This window comes from Rhinichthys klamathensis, unplaced genomic scaffold, assembly GCF_029890125.1.
Source record: "Rhinichthys klamathensis goyatoka isolate OS25496 unplaced genomic scaffold, OSU_Roscu_1.1 h1tg000554l_1, whole genome shotgun sequence".
Taxonomy (NCBI): Eukaryota; Metazoa; Chordata; class Actinopteri; order Cypriniformes; family Leuciscidae; genus Rhinichthys; species Rhinichthys klamathensis.
Window position 1 is genome coordinate 1,993,702 of NW_026607023.1, and position 20,407 is coordinate 2,014,108.

The window sequence follows — 20,407 nt, forward strand, 5'->3', positions numbered from 1 at the left end:
TCGTAATTGCCGTCACAATTCTGAACTTAAAAAAAGCCTTCACATGCTTATCGAAGTTGTAATTACAACGTGTAAACTCATCGTTTTCTGACTTGTACCACGTGGCCGCTGTACCACCTGACCACTGCAGATTTAAGTTGTGTTCGACTTGAGGCGGCGCTGTGCAGACCGAACGGTGTATGACATCAAAGTACCGCGAGAGCGATTCGAAAGCATACAGAGCTTTATTTACGGTAATTACGACATGGTGTGAACGCAGCATTAGTATGTCTCCCTCGTCTCAACACACCTGATTCAACTCATCAGCTCATTAGTTGAGATTGCAAGACCTGGGCTGTGTCCAAAATCGCCCCCTATACTATAGAATTTGCAAAAATACAGAGATTGTGAATGAACGCCATTCACAAACAGAGGGATGATAGAGAGAGGTGCAGAAAGCAAGTGTGAGCAGAATACATTGGACTCATCACCGCCAGCAGCAGCCGCCGATGAGTCACCAATCTCTTGGCCGTCACTCCTGGTAACTGGTCCGCCCTCGCCACGGTAACCAGTCAGAGTCCTTGTGCCGTTCGATTGACTTTATCAGCGCAGAGGCAGAGACAGAGACACACACACACACCAACAAAACATCTATGTCAAATGTGTGTTTATGGGGTAGGGAGAGGGGGGTGGGGGGATGAGGATAGGGGCGCTGTATGAGTCATAAGTGACTAAATCCCCCGCCCCCACCATTGCTAAGTGCTGAGGCGGTACCATGGTAGTCAAATCAAGTCAGCTTTATTTTTATATGGCGCTTTTTACAATATAGATTGTATCAAAGCAGCTTTACAGTGATAACAGGAAAATAATGCAACAGAGTTTGTTTCTGCTGTACAGCAGATCTAGAAGAAAATAGTGTCATATTCCAGCTTAAGTAAGTTCAGTGATGGTTTATTTCTGTTGTAAAAAAGTTATTAATTCAGTTCATTTATCTTTACAGCCGCTCTGGAGAAAACAGTGATGTCATCGTCCAGCTCAGTTCAGTTCTCATATAATGGTGTCAATGCAGGCAGATCAATAATATTGTTGAATATTAAGTGTCCCCAACTAAGAAAGCCAAAAGCCAAAGGCGACAGTGGCAAAGAACCAAAACTCCATCAGGTGACAGAATGGAGGGGAAAAAAAAACAGGCTCAGTCGGGCAGCAAGTTCTCCTCTGGCCAACGAATGAACAGTGACAGAACCGGGCTAATATAGTCACACTTTCTGGTTCTAGTAAGAACTCTAGCTGCTGCGTTTTGGACCAGATGGAGTTTGTTTATTAAGCGTGCAGGGCAACCACCCAGTAGAGCATTACAATAATCTAGTCTTGAGGTCATGAATGCATGAACTAACTTTTCCGCATTCGTCATGTCTTAATTTAGATATATTTTTAAGATGGAAGAATGCGGTTTTGCAGATGCTAGAAACATGGATTTCATATGAAAGATTGGTATCAAAGAGCACACCCAGGGTCCTAACCGAGGACGAAGACTTGACAGAGCAGCCATCAAAAGTGTTAGACAGTATTAATGGTTATTACGTACCGTGATTTTCGGAGAGGCTATAGCGAGGTAGCTTTGAAAGCATTAGATCCCACCCTCCCCTCAGAGCATCTCAAAAGCCACGCCTCCTCCAAAACACATGAACGCACACATCAGGGAGCAAACAAAAGCATCACGAGAGACGGTGTTAAAGAACCTGTCTCAAAGCACATATTATTACAATAATAAAGAACATAAACAACTTAAAGAGTACTGGCCTGTACCAGCTGAAAATATGAAAATACATACAGTTGTAATCAAAATTATCCTACCCCCATTAAAAAATCAGGTTTATTGGCAAATTTTACAGACTTTCAGCTGTTTGCAATGACCAAATCAAACAAAAGTAATTGAAATAGCTCAACACAACAAATGTTTCAAGTGGTTTTACCAAATTCAACTGAAAATGTAACTTATAATGACTTCGGCAGTCTCAAAATTATTCAACCCCCTGAATAGAATCCCTCACAACAACACACATCTGCAAAACAGGTGTTGTCTCAAGCACGCCTGATGCAACTAACCAAGGGCTTCATTAGTTGCACCAGGTGTGCTTGAGCAAGAACACATGAAATATCCAAACTGGCTAGGTTTGTTGAGTGTTCACGTTTGACATCATGTTAGAAATATGGCTAAGTCAAAAGAGTGCTCCAAAAGGTTAAGAGAAGATATCATCGCCCCTTCACAAACAAGGTACAGGATACAAAAAGATAGTGAAGGCACTAAATGTTCCTAGAGACACCGTTGGAAGCATAGTTTGCAAGTTCAAAGTTAAAGGAACAGTGGTTACACTACCTGGACGAGGCAGAAAAAGGAAGCTATCAATGGCTGCAACACGATTTCTAAGAAGGCAGGTTCAGAAAAACCCTCAAGTGACTGCAAAGAGACCTGCAGCAAGACTTGGTGGCAACAGACACTGAGGTTTCAGCTTGCACAGTAAGGCGCGTGCTAAACGCATACCAGAACTCCAAGACGTACACCACTACTGACCCAAAAGCACAAGAAAAATGATTTGCTCAAAATCATAAATAAGCCACAGAAGTTTGGGGATTCTGTTCTGAGGAGCGATAAAACAAAACTGGAACTTAACGGCCCTACGGATCAGCGGTATGTCTGGAGGAAGAAGAATGAAGCATATGCTGAAAAGAACACTCTGTCTACAGTTAAGCATGGTGAGGCTCGATGATGCTCTGCGTCTACTTTGCATCCTCTGGCACTGGAAACCTGCAGCGTGTGGAAGGAGAGATGGATTCATTGAAGTATCAGGAAATCTTAAGTGAGGAAGCTGAAGCTTGGGCGTCATTGGACCTTCCAACAGGACAATGATACCAAGAATACCTCAAGTTCCACCAAGGCTTGGTTGCAGAAGTCATCCTGGAAGATTTTACAGTGGCCTCACAGTCACTTGACTTAAATAGAAAATCTCTGGTGGGATTTGAAGGCGGCGGTTACAGCATGCAAACCCAAGAATATTACTGAGCTGGAGGCCATTGCTCAAGAGGAATGGGCTAAGATTCCTCAGAAATGCAGCCAGAAGCTGGTGTCTGGTTATACATCTTGTTTTCAGCAGGTCATAACAGCAAAACAGTGTTCTAAAGATGCTTGCCATGAAGGGGTAGAATCATTTTGAGACTGCAGAAGTCATTAAAAGTTGCATTTTCAGTTGAATTTGGGGAAACCACATAAAAGCATTTGTTGTGTTGAGCTATTTCAGTTACTTTTGTTTGATTTATTCATTGCAAACAGCTGAAAGTCTGTAGATTTTGCCAATAAACCTGATGCAATGGGGGTTGAATAATTTCGATTACAACTGTACATTGACAGACAGATCATATCGTTGCATTCGGAACATTGCATTGCATTTTATGGCCCTACCTTCCATAGACGAGATATATACAATACATATAAATACATTTAGACCACTTCACTTAGTGATTGCTATCAGGATGTGAACAGACTTTCAACCAGCATAACAAAAATGTTTCTGGAGCAAATCACCTACCCTGCCTTTAAGGGTTCACTGAAAGGTTATTTTGGGGCACCCAAAATTGTTCTTATATGGCATCACTGCGAAACACCCCTTTTGGAACCTTTATTTTTTAGAGTGAAAAAAAAAAAGATTGCCATGACTACTTACATTTTTGCAAACACAGTCATCTGTTAGTCCCTGCAAACACCTCCCTCGAAATTCAAATGGGACTCTGGTCACCTTCTTGGAAAAGCTACCCTGGGATATATTTAGGACCCCAGAGCATGAGCGTGTTTGTGTTTGCGGAGATGATTGTCAGTGGTAGGAGAGTGTTAGGTTATTAAATGCTGTGCGCTTCCCCCAGGAAGTCACACCAGGAGGAGGAATGAGAGCTGTTGGCTTCACACCTCAAATGGACGGCACAAACAGGAGACAGCCTGTGCCTGCTCCTCAAACCCACACTCGCACACTCAACTATACTGCATTCATGAGCTATTAGACGGGCATCGGCAAATATCACCGATGCGCAAGCCACAAAAAATATCATTGTATTCAAAACCAGCTGTTTATGTTCTACATTCCACATGATTCATTACTTTAATTTCGCTGACATGATATATTGCCTGTCAATAGTCTCCAGCTGCAACCACAACAGAAATCTGCCCTTGTTGACATGAATACTTTCCCTCTACATCCGACCAAGGAAATCAGGTCAGACTCGTTTTATAGGTTCAGCAACTCGGGCTGAAAACAAACCTTTGGTAACAGATAATTCTTTACAACGTTTGCAAAGGATTTTGCTGTTAGAAAATGGTCAATGACAAATAAGACTGTGCAAAGAAAAACTAAATGAAAACAACTTTTTAAAATCTAGTTTAAAACACAGGTGCCAGATGTTTAGATTTTTTTTTCTCGTTTCATATGGTTTTGAATATCTTTTATACTACTTTTAACAACAGTTTGAAACAGGCTGAAAAGTCAAGCAAAAAAAAAAAAAATTACATTTTACTTAATGTCTACACAATACTTTTTTAATTTTATTATAATTACTGATTCACAAATGCTGGATTATTAAAGGTTATTAAATTCAACCTTTGTGTGTGTTTGCATGTGTGTATATGGTAAGAGTTATTAGTTGTGCATTTAATTGCATAAAAGCTGACTGTAAATGTTAACTCATACTTGGATATACATCCACCCTACGACAAAGATGCACCAAAAACATTACCACTAAACGTTGAACACCAGACACGTTTAATAGCAGTATCTTATTTACAAGCAAATACATGTGCACATCCACTGGAATTTGAAGGGTGACCGCAAAGCTGTATGGAAAACAGAGCACAAAAGAGTAACTTCCTGTGTCATGGACGAGACCCAAGGTGACAAGAGCAGACAAGCCAAAGCAGAATCATGCATGATTAGACAGAGAGAGATCAAACGGGCCCCTATCATGGCCACTGCACAAGGGGGAGAGGCATCCGGCTAAACGTATATTCAAAGGAAAAAAAAATCTGCAATGCCATAGTATAAAAGGAAAAAAAGGTTTGACTGCTTGAATTGCAACACAGATAATATCAGGGTTTTTTTTTTCTTTGCAAAGTTGCAAGTAGTCAAACATGGTGCTCTAAGAGCCCCTTTGTGGACGCCAAATGTTCAGTGTAAAAACAATTTAGCTAAATTGCTGATGCAAGATGCTGTTCATATGCCTTCTGGATCTTAACTTTGGTCTTAATAAGCCATTTCAAACAACTACATAGCCAATAAAACATGTCTAAACCACATCAAAAGTGACAACTTAAAAACAGTAACTTTAATTTCATGTCATGTAGGGAGGCTGAGAGAAAGAGAAACAGTAAAAAGAATAGAAGAAAAGAAAAGCATTGACTGTTTTAGATTCGATTCATTTCACACTGCCATTCACAAAGAGAAAAGCTCTTCATGAATGGTGACCAGCAGTGACTGGTTGCTGTCTTGTCAAACGTGACTGAATGAAAAAAAAAGAAAGAAAGAAAAAAAAGACTGAAATATAAAAGCAAGACTTCCCCCTACTGGTTAACAGGGAGCATAGCACATGCCTTTACTACAAACAATATCTCATACGTTAGACTGAAAATAGAAAATAGCACTCAACATCAACCCACGGATGATTTCAGAACAGGTACAGAGCTGTTAGCATCCACTACTTTACATCTAGGAAACGTAAAAAAAGAGTATCTTGCAATCGGACACACAAACAGGACTTTCAGAAGGGTGGAAAATAAAAGTTCCTCCTCCATCGCTCTGGAATCCCGCAGTCTTTCATTCGGATGGGTAGATTACAGAAGGAAGGTTTTTTTTTGTAAAGATATTTTCCCCGCCGGGTCAATGGCTCAACACAGGCCCATACATGTGGTTTCATTTCCAGCAAGTGACTAGAGTAGATTAAAAACATGTATATATCATTATGTGTTTACTTGACTGGCCAGTCATTATTTTCAACTTATGAAACTTAATAATATATGTATATTTGTGCTGTCAAATCAATTGATTAATCATGATTAATTGCATCTAACATAAAGGTTGTTTACATAATGTGTGTGTGTGTGTGTGTGTGCGTACAGTATATACACATACATATTATAAAAAAAAAAAAAACTTATGTTAGATGCGATTAATAGCAATTTGACAGCAATAATATATATACACAATTATTATTATAATATATGGGGGAAAAGTTAATCAGGAATTCATTAGATCCTGAAAAAGGGTGTTCATAAAAGTATAGGAAAAGGACTTTTAATTTAATATCGCATGCATTTTTTAATATCTCTCACACACACACACACACGGGCATACATTTTGATTTCATGTCTTTAAAATGTAATTACACAATAATAACCAGAATGAACAAATGAAGGTAAATCCTAAGACAATTAAGACAAGTTGCCTTCATAAAACAGGCTGACAAATATTAACCTAGATGAAGAGAATTCTGGTCCGTGGAAGAGTAGAGAAGGAGTCTGACATTTTTCGGATCTTTGCGTAGTTGATAAAGCCTCTGAGGAAGAGCAGGAAGCCTGTAGGTCATGGAAACTCATATCAGCGCATGCGCCTCTCGCTCCTTTCAATTAGCCCAACAACGTACAATTTCTTAACTCAAACTAAGTTTTGGTTATTGAAACACAACTTAAGCCTATTTTACAACCAAAACATTTCGCACAAAGAAAATCAACTGATATCATTCCATGTCAGCAGCAAAAACAACGAAAAAAGTAGAAGTTGTGTTTAGAGCCCTCATACTTACCAAGCACCAGAAACACCCACCACAGCCAGTACTGCCCATCAAAGTAACCAGGGAAATAAGTGGAAAACTGAGAATGCAAAGAGAGAGGAAGAGTGAGAATCAGACGCAAGAATAAAACACCAATCATGTTCAGGCTTGTAATGTCAAGAAAACACATTACAATAAATCACATTCAGTCAGATCCTAATGCGGTGTAATGTGCTTCTGTAATGTTCTCACAAACCCAGCCAAGCCAAAATGGTTAACCAATAGATACACTAAATAAAGCGTGTAAAATCAGCAGCAGTTGTCTAGGTGGTGGCATACCCGTACGATGAGGATCCATTTGATGAGTGACAGACCAAACCCAGATATGGCACCATAACGCCCGGCTGCTGAGGTTGTAAGGCAGAATGATAGAAAGAAGCCAATCCAGTTGAAGAGGAAAGCCACTGAGGAAAAAGAATATATATTCAATTATATCAGATTTGTTTACTTTTCTTTTTTTGTTTATTCTAGGAATATTTCCTGTACCATCATCACATTCCCAGAAAAAAATCAATATGACCCTCATTACCATAATTTCCTTTTTGTTTCTTTATTTGGTTGTCAACATTCATGCCTTAAAGGTATATTTCACTTCCAAATGAAAATTCTGTCATCATTGTTTCAAACCTGTATGAATTTCTTTTCTTCTGCTAAACACAAAAGACGACATTTTGGAGAATGCCAGTAACCAAACAGTTGATGGACCCCATTGACTTCCATAGTATTTTGTTTTCCTACTTTGGAAGTCAATGGGGTCCATATCAACTGTTTGGTTACTGACATTCTTCAAAATATCTTCTTTTGTGTTCAGCAGAAGAAAAGAAATTCATACAGGTTTGAAACATATTGAGGTTGAGTAAATGATGACAGAATTTTTCTTTTACAGTGAACTATTCCTCTTAGGTTTGGAATGTGTGGTGGATTTTTTCTTAAACCTAACTACGCTAGGTTAGCCTTTGCTAACGTGACCAACTTCAGCAAATGTCCGTTAAATGCTTTAATCACGGCCGGGAGATCTCAGAGCAGTTCTCCAGAGCATCTCTCCGAAAAGAAGAATACATCAGGTTTTATAGGATAAAGACATACACATCAAAAATAGGATCAGCATGACTAACATCACCTTCTATCAATATGATTGGTTCATCAATTGGTAAAGCAAACCCCCACCCTTTTCCCCTGTTACTGGCATAAGCAAAAATATCTCGAATCCTCAAAATATATTATAAAAGGTTAAGAGTTCAGTTGACAGAACGTTTGGTACATTGTCTAAAGTTTATCACAGGTTAGACCCAGAAGGGGAAGTAAGATGTATTTTGTTATATTGTTAGAGTTAGTCATAATATTAGACCCAAAGAGGAAGTCAGGTGAAAGTTTATCATAAGGTTAGATAATCTAAAGGTCAGATTTTTAGAGTCAGAAACATGGTTAGTTCTAAAAGATAGTTTACTATCTTATCTATTAAAAATCCATCACAAAAGTCCCACTTGACCATAAAGAGAATAAAAGAACAAAGAGAAAGAGCAAAAACTGTTTCACTTACTGAAAAACGTCAACATGAAAATGCCGTCGTTGCCTATCCGCAGCTGGTCGGCATCCTCAAAGTCATCTCTGGCCACAAAGTCATCGTCCTGGAGGAAAACACAGAGACATAGATGTATATCAACAGAGAAGGAAACAAGACTAAAACAACACACTGGGAAAAATCATGTGATCCTTTCAATGAGAAAACCTAGAATTTCATAATGACAGAAAAGAAACGTGACTGGGTGCAGTGACATCAGAAACAAAAACCACAGACACGCATAAATAAGCTAAAGTGACGCTAAAGCAACACTTTAAGTGCGAACTTGTAGCTTAAAGACATACTTCAAGCGAAATTGAAGAACGATCTGGCGTGACAAAATCAGGCCAAAACGAAGTTCATTTGGAGTTTGTTTCAAGAGCTCAAAACAGCTTTCTGGAAAAGTTCGGTCCGGCTGCTTGTAAACACCTTCGTACTACCATTGGTCCATACCGATTACGTAATAGGTTGGTGTAGCACTGAGGCTCCGCCTTCTCTGACGTGGACATTATTGGTTAGGTCCGTCAAAGTCAGACGTCCACGAGTAAAAACATGGACACACCAGACGAGTGCTGCTTCATAGAAAGTAGAAATTGAAGTTCAAATTTTCAATACAAAGAAACACTTATTTTTTCATGTTTAATACTGTAATGCTGCATGCGTTAAAGAAATATTGTATAAAGTGGTATAAATGAGCCCAATTGCAGAGCTCGAGTAAACACATCCACATTGCTATGATCAGATGCTTTCTTATTTGATGTTTCCTCCGCTGTTATTTTTGTTCTGTTTATTTTATCATCAAGAGAAAAGTGTGCAGCACATATTTACAAATGCCTTCATACGCTACCACAAGCAGCGTCAGTATGATCGCTAACAGGACTTTTTTTTAACCCCTAAGCAAAAAAATGAAAAAGAACTTAATGGTGCTTTCAAACTTGTTCGATTGCTTGATGAAAACCAGAGTTTGATTGCTCACTCGTTCCTCTGCCTCTGGATTCTGTTCACACTGTATTTAATGGGTCAGTGGCACGTTTGCATCAAAGCGCCCCGTTTGCTCCCGATGCGAGGTAATGGGTACGCAGAAGGAGGCAGCAAAATGTGTGGTGTTTGCTCACCTCACTTTTGTACTTTGGTTTTTAAACCTTAGTTTCAAAAATCTAGGGCTGCAACAACTAATAGATGAAATGATTTGATAATGAAAGTAAAAAAACAACAAACTTGATTGTGAAATAATCCCATCTGCGCAATATGCACAGAAAACACCCGCCAGTCACGTCACTTTACAGCAGCAAATAACGCATTTCTATGAACAAAACGCATCAGCAAAAGTAGCAGAGGATGTGGAGTGAGCATGCGTCCCTCATGGGAAACTCCAGATCATGACTGAGATGACAATCTCACCGTACAAAGGTCAGTGTGACGGCTTTTTAAGAGCTAAACCGTAAGAAGCACTGAGCTTGTCAAGCAAGGCTTCAAAACATTAGCTAACTAATCAAGGCAAAATGTTTTCACAGTTACAGTATGTTTTAATAGTACAATGAATTCTTAAAGTACGTGTAGGATTAATTCGGGATAATGGAGACATTTTCCCCACAAACAGACAGATAGATAGATATATAGACAGAGACAAACAAATAGATAGATACATATAGACAGACAGATAGATAGATAGATAGATAGATAGATAGATAGATAGATAGATAGATAGATAGATAGATAGATATAGACAGACATATAGTCAGACAGATAGATAGAGGCAGATAGATAGATAGATAGATAGACATAGACAGATATATAGATAGACATACAGACATAGAGAGACAGATAGACAGACAGACAGACAGACAGACAGAAATATAGATAGATAGACAGGCAGATAGATATATACAGACATATATAGACAGACAGACAGATATAGACATACAGACAGAAAGATAGATAGACAGACAGATAGATATATACAGATAAATAGACAGATATATAGAGACAGATAGACAGATATATAGATAGATAGATAGACAGACAGATAGATATATACAGACAGATAGACAGACATATATATAGACAGACATACAGATATATAGACAGACAGACAGATATAGACAGACAGACAGACAGAAAGACAGACAGACAGACAGACAGACAGAAAGACAGACAGACAGACAGACAGACAGAAAGACAGACAGACAGACAGACAGACAGAAAGACAGACAGAGAGACAGACAGATAGAGTCAGACAGACAGACGGACAGACAGATAGATATATAGACAGATTTGTTCAGGCAAAAACAACTGAATGTCATATATACAAGTTTTTGAAGGTTATTGTGCCAAATTACTAAATATTTTAGCAGAATTAAATTCAAATAGTAAAATCCTTCCAGAAATAAATGTTTAATATACTTTAAATAAATCATCGTGTCTAAAATCACACTCTCCAGGGGCAACATTTCATGGCCTGAAAAGCACCAAAACAGTGCTGTTCTCAAACATGCAAAGTCTGCTGTTATTACTGTTGTTCTTCTGCATAGCAAATTATATATTACATTCCAAAAATACATATACAGGTGAAACTTGAAAAATGTGAATATCGTGCAAAAGTTCATTTATTTCAGTAATTCAACCTAAAAGGTGAAACTAATATATTATATAGACTCATTACATGCAAAGTGAGATATTTCAAGCCTTTATTTGTTATAATTTTGATGATTATGGCTTACAGCTTATGAAAACCCCAAATTCAAAATTAAAATATTGTGAAAAGGTTTTCATAAGCTGTAAGCCAAAATCATCAAAATTATAACAAATAAAGGCTTGAAATATCTCACTTTGCATGTAATGTAAAATATTTTGTATTGTACTTTTGTACGATATTCTAATTTTCGAGTTTCACCTGTATATGCCTCTCTCTAGTCAAGACATGCAGCGAGGTTCAAGCCCTGGGGTCCTCCATGGACGTCACCTGCACCATCACACTTTACAATCTCACACACTCTGTTACTGTACCTCCAGCGCACAGCGAGTTACATCATCGAGTGTGTCCAGACGTTCCCTGTGCTGTACGCAAGCAGTGTGTGGCAGAGAAACAGAGCAGTGAACAGGGGAAACCACAGAACATTAAAACAGTATTTCCTGTGGTGATGTTGTTAAAGGGATAGTTCACTTTGAAATTCATTTTTGGGATGTTTTAGCTTACCTCAAGGGCATCCAAGATGTAGGTGTCTTTGTTTCCGCAGTAGTTTCAATTTTGGTATTTTTAGGTCAAACCGTTCTTGTCTGTCAGTCATATAATGCAGGTCTATGGTAACTTCCTCAAAGAGCATGCACAGAGAAGTCCAAATTAAACACGATTTAATGACTCGTAAATGTAAGTACACATTGATGGCCTAAGACACGAAACGAGCGGTTTGTGTGAGAAAACGAACAGTATTTATATCGTTTTTACCTCTTGTAAACACAGCCACGTCCAAGTGATCTGAGGGCGCGGGCGCTTCGGTCTGCGCAAGCGCCGGAAGTGATCTCTCGCGCGTGTACGTCACTCATTGTTTACACAGAGATTCGTCTTCGTAAAATCGTCTTCCATTGCGATTTTCAATATGTTTAGATCTTCACAGTGAAAGGTAACACTTCCGAAATCTCTTGTGTAAACAATGAGTGACGTATACGCGCGAGAGATCACTTCCGGCGCTTGCGCAGACCGAAGCGCCCGCGCCCTCAGATCACTTGGACGTGGCTGTGTTTACAAGAGGTAAAAACGATATAAATACTGTTCGTTTTCTCACACAAACCGCTCGTTTCGTGTCTTAGGCCATCAATGTGTACTTACATTTACGAGCAGTGTTGGGGAAGTTACTTTTAAAAAGTAGTGTTTTCTCGTTACTCATTACTTCTTAAAAAAGTAATCCGTTACTTTACTTAGTTACCCCCTTTGGAAAGTAACTTATGTTACTCGTTACTTTTACGTTACTTTTATGTTGCTTGACTTTGGGCAGAACCCAATATCTGTTCCTAAATGTGTAGGCCTACATACAATTCTAATATGAACTCTACTTATTGAAAAACTAGAAAAAAAAGAGAGATTTTGAGATAGAAAAAAATATATATTTATTTAAATAACATTTGAAAAACCTGTATAAACTGAACACCAAAGAACAATATTAACTATTGAGCGGTGGTTCATGAAAAATGTCACAAAGAACCGGCAAAAGAAATGATTATGAATATCAAATATAGCAAGGAGACATTTCAATTGTTTATTAATAAACAGTGTCGGCTGCAAAGATAAAGTTGACGATGCTGACTCGCGATCTTCACAGTAGTGAACGCGCCAGAGAGAAATGCACATTTCATATGGATTACATAAGCAGAGAGTAGTCTGTTTTCTCTCGTTTTGAATAGTTTTGTTTTAAAGTACACATTTCAAGCTTTCTATATATTTCTCAGATCTTTGAGGCAAGTAGCTTGCGCTAAGTTTCGGTTCATTTATGAGACGAGCTCAGTCCACGCGCCGGCACGGAGCTCCTGAGAAGTCCTGATTATATTGCCTGCTATATTTACTGCTTATTTATTAAAGACAATTGGTTGATGAAACATTGATTAAAATTAAGATACAATTAATACAAAACGAAATTCACTTTAAAGAAAGGCTTTCTACAAAAACAAACTTAATGAAGTGGTCAAAATCATGTCTGCCCACTCCATTTGTCTCCCGATTGCGCATCTTAAGCTCTTACTCATGCTTTTCACTTTTCATATAATCAACATTGATGAAATTAAAAAATAAATTATTTTATTTAAACATAAATATGAAACTAAATCGTTTTCTTTAATGACTAGGCTACAACACGTAGGTCTATACAGAGAAATTTAATATCGGAGCGGGATTTGAGCGAACGCCGTCTTACTGTAAGCATGTGGGGGTAGAGGTACGATTTTCGAGCAATCAATCACCGAATATTATTTTGCTTGATATGCCAATCCTTAATATTTGGTGTTTTAAATGCCTGTTTGAGGTCTCTGTGAAAGATTTAAAGCAGTCTTTCAGTGCCGCTTTCCGAGCGGTCAAGTCCGAAGAACTGTTACGTCCATAACATTGTTTCTTTCCTCATAAATGCGAACACGAAAAATTCAATAAAATTAATATTTTATGTTCTGTGGAGAGCCAACCCTTCTTCATCCGGTGGGAGTATTACTTTTGGTTTGCGCAGTGTAATTCACAGAATTGATTGCTCTGCTACCAGCCTCTGTCACGTACCATGTGGAGCTTGTGACTATTGCAAGCGCGCAGCTGAGGAGACAGTGTTGCTGTCAAATCTGTCCATGGGAAAAGTAAGGTTGTGCGGAATTGAAAAAGGAACTACGTTTCGTTACCAAATTTTCAGTAGTAACGCGTTACACTACTTTTTACCCGAAAAAGTAGTTACGTTACTGTAACGCGTTACACACAACACTGTTTACGAGTCATTAGTGTTGTCAAAATATTCGGTACTTCGGTACCAAGTCGGTACTAAAAAAATGTAAACGTCACGGTACCAAGTCCCGGTGGTACCGAGTACCCAGTCAAACCCGGTTCTGGATGCGCATGCATGCACGAAGGGCGTGAAGTTGCGTCCGCTTCATGAAAGCGCAGAGACATGGCGACCGGCGGCGCTGCTGATGTGGTGTCTGTGTATATTAAACTGCAAAACGACTATTTAAATATGAACCCTTCATGTTCTGCTTGTCTCTGTGTGAATGAACGGCGCAGACGCGCGGTTTCATTAAACGTTACCTCACACACACACACACACACACACACACACACACACACACACACACACACACACACACACACACACACACACACACACACACACACACACACACACACTGAAGCACGATCGAGTGACGCTCGCGCTGTTTTCAGTCTCTGCTGGCTCACGATATGATGACATGATTCATCCATTCATCTCCGAGAGTCACTTCATGAGCATTTTACCGTTTCATTTGAGAAAAACTATCGTCATATCATGCACGCACAGAAACTCAAAGGTCTTCACGGCAACCCGTCAAAATAAAAGTTTGGTTTAACTTAAAGAAATTGACAGAAATAATTATATTAGGCTACTGTACAATAGATTTAACTACGTCTCCATTAATTAAAGATACTACTACTAATAATAATGTGTGCATAGAAGGTTGCTTATTTTTCACTTGACTTTTTTTTATAAGCAATATTTCTCAATATCATCAATATTTTCGTTTAAACAGCATGTAGCCTTCAATCCTTTCATAAATTTACCATCATAAATAATAAAGTCCTTGAATTTAATATATATATTTTTCAAATAGTTAAATAAATTATTTTAAAAAAATAGTTCAAACTGATTTTGCTGTGGTACCGAAATTGGTACCGAGAACCGTAACATTTTAATGGTATCGGTACCGACTACTGGAATTTTGGTACCGTGACATCCCTACGAGTCATTCAATCAGGTTTAATTTGGACTTCTCTGTGCATGCTCTTTGAGGTGGTGACCATAGACCTGCATTATATGACTGACAGACAAGAACGGTTTGACCTAAAAATACCAAAATTGAAACTACTGCGGAAAGAAAGACACCTACATCTTGGATGCCCTTGATGTAAGCTAAAACATACCACAAATTAATTTCAAAGTGAACTATCCTTTTAAGGAGGTTGGTTGGATTCATGAGTGAGATTTGTGGTACTTACTCGACCTGACACCAGTGGGACGGTAACCTCTGCTTTGGATCTCTCAGCCTCGTCGTACGACGGAAGTGAGGTGGCTACGTTGTAAGATGGGGGCTTGGGAAATGCTGCATCGTCTTTGTAATCAAAATATGCTGAGCAGAGGGAAAGAATATGAATAGTGATTACTTACACATATGCTACTGCATAATGTGATGAAAAAGCATGCTGAAAGTTTATAGGGCTCCTTTAATTAGGGCACTGATTTCCACAATGCAGATCAAATGAAGGGCTGTACACTTAATCAAATCACGATACGGACTAGTGTCGGTGGATATTAAACTTCAAAAAGACTGCTAATAAAAAATCTCCATGTTCCGCATGTCTCTGTGTGAATGAACAGCGCAGTTTCTTTTACCACACACTCAAGCAAGTGTGACGCTTCTGGTGTTTTCAGCATCTGTCATCTCACTACACACGAGCTTCATCTCCAGAGCTGCTCGGAGACGTCACTTTACAAGCAGTTCACCATTACATTTGATAAAACTATCTTAAGATATACACAGAAACTCAAAGGTCTTCACTAAAAAAAGAAAAAGAAAATTGGTTTAACATGAAGAAATATTACTTGTGCAGTAGAATGTACTTCTCAATGTACCAACAATAATAATTATAATTTAAACAATAAACCTGTTTATGCCAAAAAATAAAAATGAATGGATGACTTTAATTTGATTGTTTTATGCATTCAGTTGATTTTTACTGTTATAGATAATAAATTTGTAGGGATGTCCTGAGCCCATCTCAAGAATCAGTATTGGGCGATTTTTTTAACTGATGATCGGTATCGGCTATAGAGACAGAGCACATTTAGGCCACGCCCACACAGGGGGGCAATCCAACCCGCTCCATTGACTTTGTATTGCGTGAAGCTGCCTCCTTGTCATTTCTTGCTTCTAACAAAATACAGAACAATAACTAAAAGCTGGGTGTACAGGAAACAAGCTAAAAAAAAAACAAAAAAACAGAACTACATTTCTATAAGCTACCAAACCGTAAAAGCCAGCCTTTAAGGAAACAAAAGTGGATACAGGCAATAAGACGTTTGAGCTTCTGCGTTTTGCATATTTGATGCATACTTTTGTAAGTTATCACTCAAAGGTCATTTATTTACTTTTATTTATTATTCAGAGTTGACTGACTGGCATTCTAACACTGAGCTTCGTGCTCTCTAACCTTAACTTCACCCACCCCCTTTTTGTTGCAGTTATTCTGCTCATTTAGCATATTGTACATATAAAATACAAGAAGTTTGTATTGTATTCAGTAGTCTCATATTCATAATTGTGAACCTACAGTCTGTTTACAATATCTACCATTGTAATAGATGACGTTTATATCTACCAACGTCTTCATACTGATAGGCCTATAAATATAATTACTGTATATTGGAATTACATGCTCTTTTTCTTTTTTACATTTGAGCCCTCTGCACATCCCTGTAAGCTATGCATTGGATTTATTTGAATTTTATTTGAATAACTTTAATGTACTTGAAGTGTGCACCAAGCAAGATATACTGAGGAATATCGGCATCAGCATATCGGCACTCGGATCAGGGGCATAAAAAACTTGATTGGGACATCCTTATAAATTTGTCATAAATCATAAACCAGAAAAAATACAGAAAAATGTTAACAATCCAGAATTTGTGAAAAAATATTCATAGGGCACATCCTTTTTGCTGATTAAATGTTAACAAGTCTCAGCCTCAGACGTCACGTGACGCCCATGGACCGTTGGCTGAACGTCCAATGCATAGGACGCACAAAATGTGAAACACTTCAGGAGTTTTGAAGTTATCATCTAATTCAAGGGTTTTCAAAGTCAAAGTCAGTGGCCCTCCATTTTGACACAACGTACACAATGTCGCTTCTAGTCCCCCCAATTTTTTACTAATTTCAATAGCGATCAGTTTAATCAACCATTAAAACGAAATCCAGAAAAATGTAAAAAGAAAACACGCATTTTGGGAAAAAAGAAAACACGCATTTGGGACAGATTTCATAGAGCCCTATAAAAGTTGCATACCTGCATTGTCAGCTGCAATACTGCTGTAAGGGGGCGGAGCATCACTGGCCAGCTGAGGCCCCTCCTCCGGATCCTCCTCATTGGGCAGCTGGAGACACAAGAGACAGTTCATTGGCTGCATCTAATCCTAAACTTTGCCTGCCCGGATTCATTGTGATATGGTTGCACTGTAAACACGATCCTGGTGTAAAGGCAGATGAAAATATGAGATCATTGTTTTTGGTTCATGTCAAGCCTAAATGAATGGGTTCTGTATACTATTCTGTAGTACTTCCTGAAACTGTAAAATACCATGACAAATGTAACCCGAAGCTGAAACTCCCATGACGTTCCATAAACTTAACACTCACATGTGTTCCAAGAAAGAGTTCACCTTCAGCCTTTCATAAATAAAGTAAAGGTTGGGCCACCAAACCGCATTTCATTAATGATGACCCGAAACATTCATTATATAAAACATTCAAGGAATCTGGACAATGCAAAACTTTATTTATTTTCATTCACCAAGTAATAAAAAACACGTCAGAATAAAATTACACCATTTTTGTAGAAACAGTAAGAACAATATTAACCCTAAAAAGCCTACTGTATGACATTTGATACATGAATTTTAAATTACCAACATGATCAAAACTGCAGAAAAACCTGTTGAACAAAATCTATCACATTGCCTTCTGTCATTTGATTGGTAGTTTAACTTTTTAGTAAGTAAAAGGCCTTTCAGCATTATTCTAAAAATGGTTCAGGACAGGTTGTGGTTCACATGTCTTTTTGCTGTGACATTTGAATGTTTTTTTATAAAGTAATGTAGGAATAACTTTAATATTGTTAGTAATATTTCAAGATGGACATTTAAGAAACTTGGGTTTACTTGATCTTCCATACATTGGCCTGGTTTCACAGACAGGGCTTTTGATAATAAAAGTATTAAGTATTTAAATATCTTTAATGGGATATTTCATCTAAAACTGAAAATGTTGTCATTACTTAAACTCAAATTTTTCCAAACCTGTATGAGTCTCTTTCTTCCATTGAACACAAAAGAAGAGATTTTGAAGAATATTGGAAACCACACAGTCGACGGCACCCATTGACTTCCGTAGTTGGAAAAAACAAAACAACTATGGAAGTTAATGGGTGCCGTGAACTGTCTGTTCACCAATATTCTTCAAAATATCTTCTTTTGTGTTCAACAAAAGAAAGAAACTCATACAGTTTTGGAAGAACATGAGGGTGAGAAATGACAAATACATTTTTTTGGGGGTGAACTATCACTTTAATACATTATGTGGGAGATATAGAGTGACAACTGAAGTTTGGTATGTAGTCTGCTATACTGCTACAAATCTCATTGATTTACATTGCAATCTTTTTTTTTTTAGAGCTTTAGATGTTATATCAAGATATTTTGTATAAAGGTTCAATAATGTGTTCCATTTCAGTTTATTATAAAATTATGTTAACTATTTCCAGGCTTTAGCTTTATGGTTAAGGCCTGGTTTCACAGACAAGGCTTAGATTAAGCAAGAACTACACCTGAGTTCAATTAGGAAATTTAATTAACTTTTAATAAATTTAATAAACATGCCTTAGAAAAAAGAAAGAAAAAAAAACACTTTACTGGCATGCATTTTGAGACAAAATGTCACTGGCATATTTTAAGATATGCCAGTGGAAGACAAGTTGCTTTCAGTTAAAACAGCTCATGCATTTTATGCCTCGTCTATGAAACCAGGGATAAATGTGCTAAGGTATTATAATAGTTACATTGTTTTCAGGACATGTACCATAGTAACATATCATGGTAATACAGTGTTTTGCGGTCATGTCTCATGGGAATGCCATGGTTTATGAGACATGTTAAATGTCCTGAATCATGTTTTTACCATGATGCACTTAGTTTTTGAAGAAGTTTGGACAAAGTATGAATATGATAATCATACTATAGTATCAAAGTAACGTTACCAAGGTATTACATCAGATACCAGGACTGCACCATAGTACCACATAAAGGCCATTAATAACCTTGACAAAATATGCCATTGAGTAGTTTGTTTGTTTCAAAATAAAACAAAATATTATCAAACATGTCTGCTGTAGTGGAATATTATATTACATTGGTCTTTACAAGTTAACAGTAATCTAACCAGGTATTTCGTCAACTTGTCAAGGCTGGTTCCTACTACATAAATATCAGCCAATTTGCAGTAACGTTAACCCTCCCTGCATTCATTTTATTTGCTTGCATGGTAAATGAGATACGAGGATTATGTTGCATGAATGAAAACTTTGACGTAAGCAAGAAACTATAGTATTACCAACTGTTTTAAAATAACAAACTGGTTAAACACAATATGTTCACAAATGCAGTCTATGTGTTGTCATGCCACAATCATTTAAATGGTCGTGTTATTCATTTCTAAATACTGCGGCCTGCATCCTGTCAGAGCCTCGGTGTTTCACGAACATACTTTCCGACGTGGACGCGCTTGCCGCTGGTCTGCTTTAAAAATAAGGACTCACTCACTCACCTGCTGATATCTCCCACTTGGCTCAGCCATCCTCAGCGAGCTTGAGAAGATAACGAAAATTCCCGTAAAGACACAATTCAAGCAACAAACTGTCTAAATTAATTTTTTAACAAGTTTATGGCAAAGCCAGAAGCCACAGCCCTCATCAGATCAGATTTGCCTTAGAGCTTCCTGTGATCTCAGTCAGACGGTTGTGATCTTTAGCGCCATCACAGGACAAAACGAGAACAAAACACCCCAAATTATTAATAATACTCCATCGAGCTGACTCTAGCCTACTGACACTATCGAATGAGAATAAAAAAAAAAGAAGACCTGGGCCAGTTGTATAAAACATAGCATTATGTTAAGACAATTTCGTTTTCTACTAACGTAGTTAGCTATGACCAACTTAAAACTTAATTAAGGGGTACTATTTAGTACAAAATTAGCCCTATGTCCAATCTACATTTTATATAACTGACTTAAAACAGTTATGAACAGTCTTAAAGGAAAAAAAAAATGAGACGACTAACTTTTAAGACTCTTCGCAGTTTATTGTCTTCTGTAGAGCTGCTTTATTGTGTTGGCTTGAGAAAGCCAATATTCCGATCTACTATTTAAGATTATCATTCTGAGACTACGATTTTTCAATGAATCCTAGAGTTTTACATTCACCAAACTCAGGCCAGAACTTTTGTTCTGACTAGG

The 20,407-nt window shown here is 37.9% G+C and overlaps 1 protein-coding gene across 2 annotated transcripts; it reads right to left on the reverse strand.

Annotated features, from left to right (window-relative positions):
* Positions 1–4,767: 4,767 nt before the first annotated feature.
* On the reverse strand, positions 4,768–19,869 carry ndfip1l (Nedd4 family interacting protein 1, like). Of its 2 annotated transcripts, XM_056239127.1 has the most exons (9): positions 19,718–19,869; positions 17,187–17,274; positions 15,120–15,250; positions 11,411–11,461; positions 8,384–8,471; positions 7,123–7,247; positions 6,817–6,883; positions 6,489–6,589; positions 4,768–5,944 (listed from the first exon to the last, which is right to left on the reverse strand). In XM_056239127.1, the coding sequence occupies exons 1-8, from the start codon at positions 19,745–19,747 to the stop codon at positions 6,489–6,491; spliced, it is 681 nt and encodes a 226-aa protein (XP_056095102.1). In that variant the 5' UTR covers positions 19,748–19,869; the 3' UTR covers positions 4,768–5,944. The 2 variants fall into 2 exon arrangements, with proteins under 2 accessions (XP_056095102.1, XP_056095103.1); XM_056239128.1 differs by lacking the exon at positions 11,411–11,461.
* Positions 19,870–20,407: the final 538 nt, after the last annotated feature.